At 44.4% G+C, this 15,041-nt stretch overlaps 1 protein-coding gene across 50 annotated transcripts; it reads right to left on the bottom strand.

Annotated features, from left to right (window-relative positions):
- Window positions 1-1,016: 1,016 nt before the first annotated feature.
- Window positions 1,017-13,857, bottom strand: LOC126986495 (reticulocalbin-2-like). Of its 50 annotated transcripts, XM_050842741.1 has the most exons (12): window positions 13,621-13,857; window positions 11,693-11,888; window positions 11,081-11,228; window positions 10,639-10,798; window positions 10,007-10,205; window positions 8,765-8,903; window positions 1,995-4,858; window positions 1,839-1,916; window positions 1,709-1,786; window positions 1,555-1,580; window positions 1,477-1,502; window positions 1,017-1,426 (listed from the first exon to the last, which is right to left on the bottom strand). In XM_050842741.1, the coding sequence occupies exons 2-7, from the start codon at window positions 11,880-11,882 to the stop codon at window positions 4,687-4,689; spliced, it is 1,008 nt and encodes a 335-aa protein (XP_050698698.1). In that variant the 5' UTR covers window positions 11,883-11,888; window positions 13,621-13,857; the 3' UTR covers window positions 1,017-1,426; window positions 1,477-1,502; window positions 1,555-1,580; window positions 1,709-1,786; window positions 1,839-1,916; window positions 1,995-4,686. The 50 variants fall into 50 exon arrangements, with proteins under 50 accessions (XP_050698698.1, XP_050698701.1, XP_050698690.1 ...); XM_050842744.1 differs by lacking the exon at window positions 1,839-1,916 and having other exon boundaries at window positions 1,735-1,794; window positions 1,977-4,858; XM_050842733.1 differs by lacking the exons at window positions 1,555-1,580; window positions 1,709-1,786 and adding an exon at window positions 1,659-1,684 and having other exon boundaries at window positions 1,477-1,554; window positions 1,787-1,916.
- Between the last annotated feature and the right edge of the window lie 1,184 nt (window positions 13,858-15,041).

Below are 15,041 nucleotides of genomic sequence, written 5' to 3'. Positions count from 1 at the left end.
AACTGCAGATGCTGGTTAACTCTTGCATAAGGGATGAAAAAATGAAGATGCTGGTTAACTCTTGCATAAGGGATGAAAAAATGAAGATGCTGGTTAACTCTTGCATAAGGGATGAAAAAATTAAGATGCTGGTTAACTCTTGCATAAGGGATGAAAAAATTAAGATGCTGGTTAACTCTTGCATAAGGGATGAAAAAATGAAGAAACTGCCATGGTTAACTCTTGCAAAAAGGGTGAAAAAAATGAAGATGCTGGTTAACTCTTGCATAAGGGATGAAAAAAATGAAGATGCTGGTTAACTCTTGCATAAGGGATGAAAAAATTAAGATGCTGGTTAACTCTTGCATAAGGGATGAAAAAATTAAGATGCTGGTTAACTCTTGCATAAGGGATGAAAAAATTAAGATGCTGGTTAACTCTCACATAAGGAATGAAAAAATTAAGATGTTGGTTAACTCTTGCATAAGGGATGAAAAAATGAAGATGCTGGTTAACTCTTGCATAAGGGATGAAAAAATGAAGATGCTGGTTAACTCTTGCATAAGGGATGAAAAAATGAAGATGCTGGTTAACTCTTGCATAAGGGATGAAAAAATGAAGATGCTGGTTAACTCTTGCATAAGGGATGAAAAAATGAAGATGCTGGTTAACTCTTGCATAAGGAATGAAAAAATGAAGATGCTGGTTAACTCTTGCATAAGGGATGAAAAACTGTAGATGCTGGTTAACTCTTGCATAAGGGATGAAAAACTGTAGATGCTGGTTAACTTTTCCATAAGGGATGAAAAAATGAAGATGCCGGTTAACTCTTGCATAAGGGATTTGAATAGCACAAGGATGAAAAAATGAAGATGCTTGTAATCTCTTGCATAAAGGATGAAAGAATGAAGAAGCTGGTTAACTCTTGGATAAGGAATGAGCTAGAATATTAAGCCATGTCCAGTGTCGAGTCCAGCAGGTGTCTAGATATACATACCATCTGATAAGGGACCGAGTAAGGGAAATGACACACAGCCTTACAAATGTACTATGATTGTATTCAACACACATACAGATCACTTCTTAACATAGTAACAGCAACTAATAATATCAATCCTGGCTTAGTGAGGGCAGACACAACATTACCAGCTAATGATTCTGCACCCAGTATTGGAAACAAGAATGACCTAGGAGCCCCTCTGTTAAGAATGACCTAGGAGCCCCTCTGTTAAGAATGACCTAGGAGCCCCTCTGTTAAGAATGACCTAGGAGCCCCTCTGTTAAGAATGACCTAGGAGCCCCTCTGTTAAGAATGACCTAGGAGCCCCTCTGTTAAGAATGACCTAGGAGCCCCTCTGTTAAGAATGACCTAGGAGCCCCTCTGTTAAGAATGACCTAGGAGCCCCTCTGTTAAGAATGACCTAGGAGCCCCTCTGTTAAGAATGACCTAGGAGCCCCAGTTAAGAATGACCTAGGAGCCCCTCTGTTAAGAATGACCTAGGAGCCTCTCTGTTAAGAATGACCTAGGAGCCCCTCTGTTAAGAATGACCTAGGAGCCCCTCTGTTAAGAATGACCTAGGAGCCTCTCTGTGAAGAATGACCTAGGAGCACATCTGTTAAGAATTACCTATGAGCCCCGCTGTTAAGAATGACCTAGGAGCCCCTCTGTTAAGAATGACCTAGGAGCCCCTCTGTTAAGAATGACCTAGGAGCCCCAGTTAAGAATGACCTAGGAGCCCCTCTGTTAAGAATGACCTAGGAGCCCCTCTGTTAAGAATGACCTAGGAGCCTCTCTGTGAAGAATGACCTAGGAACCTCTCTGTGAAGAATGACCAAGGAGCGTTTCTGTGAAGAATGACCTAGGAGCCCCTCTGTTAAGAATGACCTAGGAGCCCCTCTGTGAAGAATGACCTAGGAACCTCTCAGTGAAGAATGACCTAGGAGCCCCTCTGTTAAGAATGACCTAGGAGCCCCTCTGTTAAGAATGACCTAGGAACCTCTCAGTGAAGAATGACCTAGGAGCGTTTCTGTGAAGAATGACCTAGGAGACCCTCTGAAGAATAACCTAGGAGCCTCTCTGTGAAGAATGACCTTGGAGACCTGCTGTGTTGGCCATATGAAGAGCTCCTACTGTGACATGCAAGACTATATATGTTTTAGCCTTTCTGTGATGTTAAAGGCTGGCACTGGCACTCTGGAGGGCTTTGTGGCACTGTGTAAGGGGCCGTAGAGAGCTCAGGGGCTCCGCCATATATGTATCTCTTGGAAAAGTCAAATATTACGAGGGTTTTTAATTTCCTGAGCAAGTTTATATATATTTTTTTTTTCTTTATGAACGAAAAAGAAAGAAGAAGTGGCCATAGAGAGCTCAGAACACTTGCTATACATATATACTCATGGAAAAGTCAAGAATTAGGATTTTTTTTTCATTTTTCCAGAGCAGGTTTATACATATTTTTTTCTTTATGAACGAAGAAGAAAGAGGAAAGAAGGAGAAGTGGCCATAGAGAGCTCAGGACACTTGCCTTACATATATACTCATGGAACAGTCAAGTATTAGGAGGCCTTTTTTTCATTTCTAGAGCAAGTATGTGTCATTTTTTTCATATAAACAAAGAGAAAAGAAATAATGATAAGGAGAAGGGGCCATAGAGAGCTCAGGACACTTGCCTTACATATATACTCGTGGAAAAGTCAAGTATTAGGAGGCCTTTTTTTCATTTCTAGAGCAAGTGTGTGTCATTTTTTTCATATAAACAAAGAGGAAAGAAATAATGATAAGGAGAAGTGGCCATAGTGAGCTCAGGACACTTGCTATACACATATACTCATAGAAAAGTCAAATATTATGCAGGTTTTTATCTTTTTTTAATTTCTAGAGGAAGTTTATGGAAGGGGCATAACTTAATCTACACTTTTCCATGAGCATTTACAGCCCTTCACACACCCTCTCTGAACTTAAGTCTTTGTCTAAACATTCTTTTGGTCAAGTTATTAAAGCATTTTAGTGTATATACATGGGTTCAGTTTAAGCCAACGGCACATAGCTTCCGTTCCTGCATCTGTCCTCAAATCAGTGTGGTATTAACTTATTCACACAAGGTCAGCTTATAACACTCATGTCTGTATTTTTAAACATGTCTGGCTCCCACTACGACCATTTCCCAAGGCCACAGAGAAGATTAACCTGGTTTTCATGGTTGGTCAAACTATCACCAGCGTCACAAAACAGTCCATGAAAGCCCAGCAACAACTTCTATGAGGCTCTTCACGTAGTCATCATGAGGTCCTGATACGTTTAACAACACAGGCTTATAAATACATCTCTCTTAGTCTCTGTTCTTGAATCTGTCCTCAAAATCAGTGTGGTATTTAACTTATTCACACAAGGTCAGCTTATAACACTCATGTCTGTAGTCTTTAACATGTCAGGCTCCCACTATGACCATTTCCCAAGGCCACAGAGAAGATTAACCAGGTTTTCATGGTTGGTTTTCCCATTCAAGGTGCAGGAGTCGGGTCAAACTATCACCAGCGTCACAAAACGGTCCATGAAAGCCCAGCAACAACTTCTATAAGGCTTTTCAAATAGTCATCATGAGGTCCTGATACGTTTAACAACACAGGCTTATAAATACATCTCTCTTAGTCTCTGTTCTTGAATCTGTCCTCAAAATCAGTGTGGTATTAAGTTATTTATACAAGGTCAGCCTGGCAAGTTTTAAAACCACTCTTAGAACATTGGAACCTACACCTCCACACTAGAAAAAGGTGAACACTACAAAACCAGGTACAGCAGACCCTCCATTTAGCGCATGTTTTGAAGGATTTCCTGTAACATGGCCTTCAACTAACCCCTTCATGCACACACACAAAGTCCCAACAGTTGCAAATTGCTAAGTCTGATTTTGCTTGAATTTCTTTGGTGGTAGCTGCTTGGCGCTAAACAGAGGGTCGCCTGCAATGCCCTATCACAAGAACACACTGGTGGATGGTCCGGGAGGCAGCCTCTGCAGACACACTACCTGGTGATGAGGCAGGGAGGGGACTTGAGGGAGGGAAGAAGGGGGAGAACTGGACTACACCAAAATGAAGGGTAGGAGAAGGAGGGCATGGCAAGCCTTCTGCCCCAGCAATGCCCACAGGCCCCTCCAAGGACTGGCTGTGAGAGGAGATGTACAGAGTGAGTCCCTGACCTGCCCTGCTGTGTACTGTGCAAGCTCCTCCTCATGACCAGCCTACCCAGCCTGGTTCACACTCTCACAACTGCCAAGCCTTGTAAGACAGGGCTTTCCAGCATCAGGGAGGAGGCCATTACTAAAAGAATACTACATAAAAATAATTTATCTATACATTAAATGCTGGAAAAGGACTTTGTAATGCAGTGGGGTAAGGGGAACTGATGTGAGGAGAGGGAAGGGAGTGTACAAACTGGCCCTTGGTGACTGACAGCTCTGGAGGGGAGGGGAGCAGCCGGAGGTGAGGGCTTGCAACACCACCACCACCACCACCAGGACTCCAGACCAACACACCAGAGGGAGAAACGGATCTGACTGCCATGATGGGAGAGCTTCCAACACCACCACCACCACCAGGACTCCAGACCAACACGCCAGAGGGAGAAACAGATCTGACTGCCATGATGGGAGAGCTCCCACCACCACCTCCCAACACCACCACCGTCATCACCACTGACACCACCACTCCTCACAACTCGTCCTCGAAGCGGTCCAGGTTGTGCAGGTGGTCTCCGTAGTCCGTGGCCTCTGAGCCCACAAAGACATCGTGATGCTCCAGCACCTCCAGGAAGGACAGGATATCATTGCCGTCATCGTCCGCCGCGCCGAACAGATGGTCAACCTCGTCCTCCGCTATGTCCCTGTGGGGGGGAGGGGGGTGTCAGGCCCAGGTCACGGCAAAAGGGGGCACTAAACATTCCTGAAGGTGCCCGTCTTTCATGTGTATTACTAGGCATATGATAAGGAGGCAGGTAAGGACAAAAATAAGTACATAAATCACAAACCCTGCCCCTATAATTGAACCGGATAGTTTAACCTGGTAGCAGCGGGGATCATGTTTCTTAAAGGTCCCTCTAAGCGAGAAAAATGAGAAAAAATCATCACTCACGCAAACCATTTCATAATACGTATCAGCGTATTTGTGATCAGTTTATGCATCATCTTTTTTTGGGGGTTTATATCATGGCACAAATTTGGCCCGTTGCTGGTACACGGTAAAGCCACACATTTGGGCCGTCGCTGCTAACGGGTTAATACAATAGAAAAAACACACCTCAAGACAAGTCCATGATTAAAGACTTTGAGTGCAGCCTCTGAGGGCATCTGCTGGCCTACTGAATCAATGTCGAGGCTTCTGCTTAACCCAGTAGCAGTGACGGGCCAAATTTGTGGCTTTACCATGTACCAACGACAGGCCAAATTTTTGCCATGATATAAACCCCCCAACAAATAGACGATGCATAAACTGATCACAAATGCGTTGATATATATTATGAAATGGTTTGCGTGAGTGATGATTTTTCTCATTGTTCTCGCTTAGAGGGACGGGCCTTTAAGAAACATGATCCCTGCAGCTACCGGGTTAGTTGAATGGACATCTTTTGTAATGTAACAAGAATGGATCAAATAACTAGTCTTCTGTTAGTGGAATATGCATGAAAATACAGCTACAGCAAGTTAAAGCTTTTTTTCTTTGGCAGCAGAGGAAGCAGCTCAAGGGCAACAAGGGCCACACAACAAAACAGCTTGCTAGTCCTTGGTGATGAAAAAAGCCTTGTAGAGCCTCCTGACCCTCAAGGCAGACACAACAAGCTCAGGTTCAGGCAACACAGGTACAAAAAAATGAAGGCAATAAGCAACACAGGTACAAAGGAATTACAGAAGACAGAAAACAGTGGCAGCTCCCTCCAGCCATGCCAGGGACAAAAATAAAGACATAGGCGTTAGTATCAAGCCACAATTTGCTACAGACAAGCCAGGGACAAAAATAAAGACATAGGCGTTAGTATCAAGCCACAATTTGCTACAGACAAGCCAGGGACAAAAATTATAAAGATAAAAACATTAGTAGACGTTAGTATCAAGCCACAATTTGCTACAGACATGCCAGGGACAAAAATAAAGACATAGGCGTTAGTATCAAGCCACAATTTGCTACAGACTTGGGACAAGATAAAGACATAAGTGTTTTTTTCCAAACAAGCCAGGGACAAAAATTATAAAGATAAAAACATTAGTAAACTAGTTTAAAGGCAATGTAATACAGGGCGTAATAGATGCCCCTAAGTTTTGTTTTTTCCAACTTGCACAAGCTGGCTTTGTTTGCCCCATACCCCAAAAATTACCAAAATTACGGGCCTGTAATAATTGCACTAGGTTAGAGAGGCATAAGAAGGGAGGAAGGAGGCAGCAAGGGAGAAAATGAGTGAGAGGAGGAAAGGAAGAACACAAAAAGTAATTAGCACAATTAATTAGTGGTGTCTTGACACTCCTCCCTTGAAAGAGGTCATGTTGTGGGCAGGAGGAAATACAAACAGAAGGGAGGGAAAGGGGGAGAGGAGGAATGACATGTCCCATACTCGTTGGTTGGCACGACCCAGGCCAGGATCTCCTCTCGGTCCAGGACTCCGTTGGCGTCCTTGTCGTGCTCGTTGTCAAACTTGTCCTTCTCCGTCAACAGCCACTCACGGTCCTTGTCCTGACCTGCCAACACCACCGCCACCACCGCCACCATTACCAACACAACACCACACAAAGCTACACCACCACCACCACCACCACCTGGTCTTTTTTATAATGTTGTAAAGGTAGTTTTTTTCAAAGGTTTATATGACTGACTTTGTGAATTGTGATGCCACACTTACCACAGAATTATTGATTAATACTACCAATACAACACTTGAAAAAAAACCTGTGTGTTCCATGGTAAAGCAACACAACAGCAGAGGTAGATATGTACTCTATTCTTCATCATCATAATACTACTAATAATGTGTATAATTTTCAAGAGTGGGAGAGACTCATAACCGGTTCAACCTCATAAGGGAAAATAAAACTGTTAAATGAGAAGGTAACAATAATAGCAATAATCATAATAGTTACTAGCTATACCCAAACCTTACCAGTCCTTACAAAATCCCAGTTACCAATATGCTAACTCTTAGGGTCAACTTCCTAGGCCTAACGGTCCCCCTACATGCTTCCCACATACTCTTATGGTGCAAACAGTGTAAGGCAATGGTGCAAAACGCAATCACACAACACACGCATATATGGTGACGCGGTAACACGGATTTTATGGTGATTCTGTGCTGCAACAAATTTCCTGGTGATGGTGTGCAAGAAAACCCTTTGGTGTGTGTGTGTGTGTGTGTTTTATAGGCACAGAAACAGCTCGAGGAAAAAAAGAAAGAAAAAGAAAGAAAAAAGAAAGTCTGCCTGCAAGCTTGTGTGTGTGTGTGTGTGTGTGTGTGCGTGTGTGTGTCTTACTTGTACTGTGCTTTGAACATGAACATTGCCTCGTCGCGCCCCAACAGGGAGTCTCCGTCCATGTCGAAAGAATTGAACAAATCCTTCATCTGATCCTTCTCTGTCTCCGTCTTCTCCTCGTACAACTTTCCTGTAAGTCAACAACCTCGGGATTGCTACACTTCCTGCCAGTCTCTCTCTCCCTCCTACTGTGGCATTAAGAGAGAGAAGGGAGAGAAGATGCCTCCATTCCCTCCCTCCTTCCATCCCTTCAGTCTGCCTTCAAGAGAGCGAAATGGAGGAGGAAATGAAGAAGAGAGTGTCCCAGTATAGAGGGTTGCAAGATTTTCCTTCCTTCTCTCCCTCCTTCTATGCCATTAATTAAGAGAGAGAGAAGGGAGAGAAGATGCCTCCACTCCCTCCATCCTTCCGTCCCTCCAGTCTGCTTTGAATAGAGAGAAATGGAGGTAGAAAGGGAGAGAGAGGGAGAAGAAAGTCTCCTGGTATAGAGATGTCCACCAAAATGTTTTCAGTCAACAATCTTAGGCTTGCAATACTTCCTTACTTCCCTCCCTCCTTCCTGCTGCCTTCAAGAGAGAGAAATGGAGGAAGAAAGGGAGAGAGGGAGAAGAAAGTGTCCTGGTACAGAGATGTCCACCAAAATGTTTTCAGTCAACAATCTTAGGCTTGCAATGTTTCCTTACTTCTTTCCTCCTTCCTGCTGCCTTCAAGAGAGAGAAATGGAGGAAGAAACGGAGAGAGGGAGAAGAAAGTGTCCTGGTACAGAGATGTCCACCAAAATGCTTTCAGCCAACAATCTTAGGCTTGCAATACTTCCTTACTTCCCTCCCTCCTTCCTGCTGCCTACAAGAGAGAGAAATGGAGGAAGAAAGGGAGAGAGAAGGAGAAGAAAGTCTCCTGGTATAGAGATGTCCACCAAAATGTTTTCAGTCAACAATCTTAGGCTTGCAATGTTTCCTTACTTCCCTCCCTCCTTCCTGCTGCCTTCAAGAGAGAGAAATAATGTTTTTGTGCCCTGGGTATTGTCAGCACAGGCATACAGGACCCTTCTCATCCGGGAGGGGGTCAACACTGCCAGAAAAGTCTTTGTCTGCCCAAATTTGCACCTCATAGGCCTATGGTTGTCAGGATATTGTCTGAGCAGCTCCCCCCTTCCACACACCCACACACAGGTTAAGGAGAAGTACCCCCAGCACACCAACCAACCATAATACAACTCCCAACACTACTTCAGAGGTGCGCTAAGGGCAGTGTGTGCGACCCAGCGCCTTCCTTACTTGTCCACATAAGCCACGCCGGCCACCTCCTGCCCCTCCAACACTCCTGACCCATCCACGTCCAGCACAGAGAACCTCATGTGGTGTTTCTTGACCACCTCGCGACGCTCAGGGGCCGACTCATACTCCTCCATAAACTCTGGAAGGTGTGCGTGCTGGGGCTGGGGTCACAGATCCATATATGTTCTTAACCCGGTAGCAGCGACGGGCCAAATGTGTGGCTTTACCATGTACCAGCGACAGACCAAATTTTTGCCATGATATAAACCTCTCGAAATAGATGATGCATAAACTGATCATAAATGCGTTGATATATATATATTATGTTCGCGTGAGTGATGATTTTTTCTCATTTTTCTCTCCTAGAGGGACCTTTAAGAAACATGATCCCCGCAGCTACCAGGTTAAAGGGCTCAAGCTTCCATTTCGACTACTTCCCAAAGCCACAGAGAAGGTTAACCCAATAGTTTGACAAGCCTTTTGCTGTGAGTGTGTGTGTGTGTGTGTGTGTGTGTGTGTGTGCGCCATTCACTCATTCGCCACGGCCTGATCACGTGTTGGGCTCTCTAGTACCCCAGGTTGTAAGGTGAGCGTGATAACCACTGCACTGCGGAGCTCCCTAAATCATGAGTAGTGACAGTGAACAGAGTAATGGCAATGAAGTGCGGTCCGGTACAAGTGGTGGTTTGTACACAGACTGGGTACAGGAACAAGCTATGCAGAGACTCAATGTAGAATAGTTCATGCCACCCTGACAGCCTGCAGAACATACCAAAAACTGACTAAGTCTGTCCCCCATAGCAAAACAGTAAGAATTAATCACCTCCCAGCCTGCAGAACATACCAAAAACTGACTAAGTCTGTCCCCCATAGCAAAACAGTAAAAATTAATTGCCTCCCAGCCTGGAAAACATACCAAAAACTGACTAAGTCTGTCCCCCATAGCAAAACAGTAAGAATTAATTGCCTCCCAGCCTGGAAAACATACCAAAAACTGACTTAGTAAATAAAATAAGTAAATAATTGACTCCTAACCTTCTCAACACACCAAATAAAGAAAGAAATAATAAATAAATAAATAAATAATTGCCTCCTAACCTTATCAGAATCCCAAATAGATAAATACTAAATAAAATAAATAAATTGACTCCTAACCTTCTCAACACACCAAATAAAGAAAGAAAGAGAGAAAAAATACAAGAATTCACGAGACAGGAAAAAAAAACAACCTCCCACTCTCACCCTTGTCGCCGATGTACTCCTGGAAGTCAATGTTGCCGTCCTTATTGGTGTCCTTCTCCTCTAGGGTCTGCTCCAGGATGACCGGCAGCATGTCAGGGTGCTCCTCGGGGTGGGAGAACGCAAGGAACTCCTCCTCGTCAAGCCGCCCGTCAATGTTCTTGTCCGCCGCGTTGAACAGCTGACGGTCCTCGCGTAGAAGCTGTTTGGGGGTAGTAGGTATGTTTTATCTCTCTCGCTCTCACTCTCTCTCTCTTCCTACCCGTCCTCACTCTCTTCCTCCTCCTCCTCCTCCTCCTTTTCTTCACTCTCTGTTCCTCCTCCTCCTCCTCCTCCTCCTCTTCCTTCTCTCTCAGTTACTTGCTATTCCTCCTCCTCCTCTTCCTTCTCTCTCAGTTACTTGCTATTCCTCCTCCTCCTCTTCTTCTTCTTCCTCACCTTCCATCCCTCCTCCTCCTCCTCTTTCTATCTCCCTCTGTTTCTCTCCCTCCTCCTCCTCTTCCTTCTCTCTCAATCACTTTCTATTCCTCCTCCTCCTCTTCTTCTTCTTCCTCACCTTCCATTCCTCCTCCTCCTCCTCTTTCTCTCCCCCTCTGTTTTTCTCTCCCTCCTCCTCCTCCTCCTCCCCTCCTCACCCTTTGCTCCTCCGCCTGGTCCTCCTTCTCCAGCAGCTTCTGGTCATCGGGGTTGTTGATGCCGTAGGTCTCCAGGATGTACTCCGCCCAGGTCACGTATCCGTCCTCGTCCTCATCCACCTCGTCCATCCGCTCGGCACTCTCCTCCTCGGACAACATCCTATAGAGTGCCGAGAAAGGGGGTTAGTGCCAGTGCCATTCTCAGAGGTTGTTGGCACTCATGATAGCTGTTTCCCAAGGTCAAATATGTTTTTTCATGTTCATGGTGTGGAAGTCTTGCAAAATTATCACTAGGCTCATAACACTACCCTTGGAAATACTAACACAACCTCTACCAAAGCCTAATTGTGTGTGTGTGTGTGTGTGTGTGTGTGTGTGTGTGTGTGTGTGTGTGTGTGTGTGTGTGTGTGTGTGTGTGTGTGTGTGTGTGTGCGTGCGTCACCTGAAGGAGCGCAGGATCCATGAGTGCAGTTCCTTGCGGTCGATGTTCTTGTCGTTGTTTCTGTCCATCTTGAGCAGCAGCACCTCCAGCCGCCGCTTGGCCTCGGTGGGCGGCAGCTGGTCGTACTCCTCGGCCTCCTTGGTGCTGCCTGGACAGAGAAAGGCACGGGGTTAAGTATATGTGTGTGTGTGTGTGTGTGTGTGTGTGTGTGTGTGTGTGTCTTCTCTATGCCTCGAAAAAACTTCTTGCACACTCTGTCATGTCTTTAGCTCAATGCAATAATGGTTACCTTACAGACAAAGACACCAGGGCTACTAGGTGAAGAAGAAGAAGAAGAAGAAGAAGAAGAAGAAGAAGAACAAGAAGAACAAGATCAAGAACAAAAATAACTTCCCTTCCTCCCAAACCTAAGAAGAAAAATAAGAGAAATAATAATATGAAGAAGAACAAGAAGAAGAAAGATCTCAAACACAACAGCACTCCTTCCCTCCCTCCCTCCCTTCCTTCCTTCCTCACCCAAGAAGACAAATAAGAAAAAAAATAGAATAAGAACAAAGACAAGGACACACTCTCCAAAACTCCTCCTCCTCCTCCTTCCTCTCCCTCCCTCACCTAGTATTGCCTCGTGGTCAAACTCAGAGTGGTGTTCCCCGCCTTCGAAATGCACGTGGTCCCGGGGCGTCCTGGAGCCATCTGCCTCACGCTCCTTGGTGCTGTGGAGGTGATGGGTGTGTGCCCTCACCTCTGCTGCACCCCAGCACCCCAGCAGCACCACACACAGCACCCCGAACACCCTCATCATGCCTCGCTGGAGAAGGAAAAATAAATATAAAAAATGTAAGTTGTTCACATGTGTATAGGGTATCTTCAAACACAGGATAGCCAGCCCCTTAGGGTATAAATCAACAAGGAATGACCTCACTTTGTTGTATAGAAAGTCTCATTAGTAAGGAAGCATATATGAATTTCCTAAGTCAAGACTGTTTTGGGTTTTGTTATGTTTTGATAGGTTAAGTTTAGGGTATCTTCAAACACAGGATAGCCAGCCCCTTAGGGTATAAATCAACAAGGAATGACCTCACTCTGTTGTAAAGAAAGTCTCATTAGTAAGGAAGCATATATGAATTTTCTGAGTCAAGACTGTTTTGGGTTTTGTTATGTTTTGATAGGTTAAGTTTAGGGTATCTTCAAACACAGGATAGCTGGCCCCTTAGGGTATGAATCAACAAGGAATGACCTCACTTGGTTGTACAGAAAGTCTCATTAGTAAGGATGCATATATGAATTTTCTGAGTCAAGACCTATAGTGTTTGTGTTGGGATATGTTAGGTTAAGTTTAGGGTATCTTCAAACACAGGATAGCCAGCCCCTTAGAGTATGAATCAACAAGGAATGACCTCACTTGGTTGTATAGAAAGTCTCATTAGTAAGGATGCATATATGAATTTTCTGAGTCAAGACCTATAGTGTTTGTGTTGGGATATGTTAGGTTAAGTTTAGGGTATCTTCAAACACAGGATAGCCAGCCCCTTAGGGTATGAATCAACAAGGAATCACCTCACTTTGTTGCATAGAAAGTCTCATTAGTAAGGACACACATATGAATTAGTTCCCAGGTAAATAAAACTGTGCACCTGTTCATATATACCCACTTATTAGCCACAAAGGTAAGCCCGGCTACCTGTGTGCTGCAAGAGTAAATATTTATCAAGTAACAGTACCCAAGTGAATCCAGCCACACACCTGTTATAATTTAGTTGATAATTGGTTTCCAGGTGAATAAATTAAGCTACACACCTGTTCATATTTACACACTAATTAGCCACCAGGTAAGCCCGGCCACCCACCTGTGCTGCAAGTGTTAATATTGAACAAGTAATAGATCACAGGCAAGTCGCATTACCCACCTGTTAAAATTTAGCTGATTAGTTCCCAGGTTAATAAAGCTACACACCTGTTCAAATTTACCCACTAATTAAGCCCAGGTAAATGCAGCCACCCACCTGTGCTGCAAGTGTATATATTAAACAAGTAATAGTTTCCAGGAGAGAGAGAGAGAGAGAGAGAGAGAGAGAGAGAGAGAGAGAGAGAGAGAGAAATGATTAAGAGAAATAATTTAAGTGTTAATATTTACCTGAAAGTTTAATAGTTATTTAGTAACTAATTAGTTCCTATATTAATAAAAAAAAACACCTGTTAAAATTTAGTTGTCAATTAGCCCCCAGGTAAGAAAAAACACCCACCTGTTCAAATTTACCCACTAATTGACTCCCACGTAAGTCCAGCCACCCACCTGTTAGTATTCACCCACTAGGCAGTCCCCAAATTACCCCTCAAAGTACTAACCGTTATCCAGAGTTAATATTTACCCTTTAGTACAAATATTTACCTGCAAGTGTAAATATTTATGGAGTAATAGTTCCCACGTAAGTCCAGCCACCCACCTGTTAGTATTCACCCACTAGGCGGTCCCCAAATGACTCCTCAAAGTACTAACCGTTACCCAGAGTTAATATTTACCCTTTAGTACAAATATTTACCTGCAAGTGTAAATATTTATAGAGTAATAGTTCCCAGGTGAGTCCAGCGGCCGCGCGTGGAGTAATGGTCCCCTACACACCTGGCGGCCCTGCTGACTCCTGCTGCCACACCTGCACACGTGTCCACACCTGCCAGTGGCCGCACACCTGGGCTGACGTGGCACAGCGGTGGCACAGTGCCAGGGTGAGCGGCTCGGCACCCTTCTGGCTTGACACCTAAACCAGGGATGCCACGATATCGTACTCACCGAACCAGATTTTTCCACTTCTAACACATAATGACTGGACTAAAAACTCTATAATTAACAATTTTAGCAATAAATATAAATAGGTATCGTTAGTTTTGTGGGTGGGACATTTTTTAGCCTGAAATCGGGAAAAATGAAAAGCTGAGTACGACAATCTGACAACGTTGCACTAAACACGTAAACAGAAGAAGAAAAGCGAGCGTCTGCATGCGCGCCAATTTTATCTATTTATTTTAACCCTCTCAGGTCTTTCGCTTTTCCCATCAACTGTTTCTAGAGGTCAAAGAGAGGTAGTAGAGTTATTTTGAGTGTTTCTTTTGGTTCATGATGCAGAGGAAAAGTCAAATTACCACCATGACCTGCCGACCCCTTCGTGTATAGGCCTACCTTCTCCCCCTATTCATCCTCGCTCCTGTTATTTCACACACTGCTCTTTATTGGCTGGAATGTAAGAATTATGACAGAGGGAGAACGAAAAATAAGATGATGCAGATGCTTCTGAGTTACAGACCAATATCTCGGCCGATAGGCATATTGTATCGCAATTTTGAGACCAGAAGTGGCTTTTTCATCACTTTGTGCCCAAGGTGAGTCCCCATTTACAAGGAAATAGCCCCGAATAACAAAAATAGGTTTTGAGCAGGCCAGTTATAGCGCCTGTCACGAGACGGCCAACTTTACAGGTAGACTTTCACGAGAATTTTACAGGCCAATATCTCGCTTGGTCGGCGCTGTATGGCAATTTTGAGACCAGAACTGGCTTTTTCGTCACTTTTTCCCTCAGGAGTCGTCATTTGCAAGAAAGTGGCTACGAATAACGAAAATAGGGTTTGAGATTCTCCAGGTCCGCCCAGCAGCCTTCTCACGGTCCTGCCTGGTGAGGTCTTGAGCGCCCTATGCCCCCGCTCCTCGCTTCAACTACTTCCAAAGGCTACAAATTAAGGTTATAAATCGGGTTCTGGTGCTCCAGTGTTCTTTTGGGCTCAGGGTAGAGAAGAAAGGTCACACTACCACCAGCGCCATGAAACTACCCATGGAAATGCCCAAAACAGCTATATACGAAAGTCTCATCAAATGCCCTCACAACTACGAAAGGCCTGTCAGATTACACATTGACGCTCTGTACGTGTGTGTGAATAGTGAATACCTGTCCTTTCATTCGTGTAACAGCTA

This window comes from Eriocheir sinensis, chromosome 61 (assembly GCF_024679095.1).
Source record: "Eriocheir sinensis breed Jianghai 21 chromosome 61, ASM2467909v1, whole genome shotgun sequence".
Lineage (NCBI taxonomy): Eukaryota > Metazoa > Arthropoda > Malacostraca > Decapoda > Varunidae > Eriocheir > Eriocheir sinensis.
The sequence above is the reverse complement of the archived record's forward strand: the minus strand, read 5'-3'. Positions and strand labels throughout refer to the sequence as shown.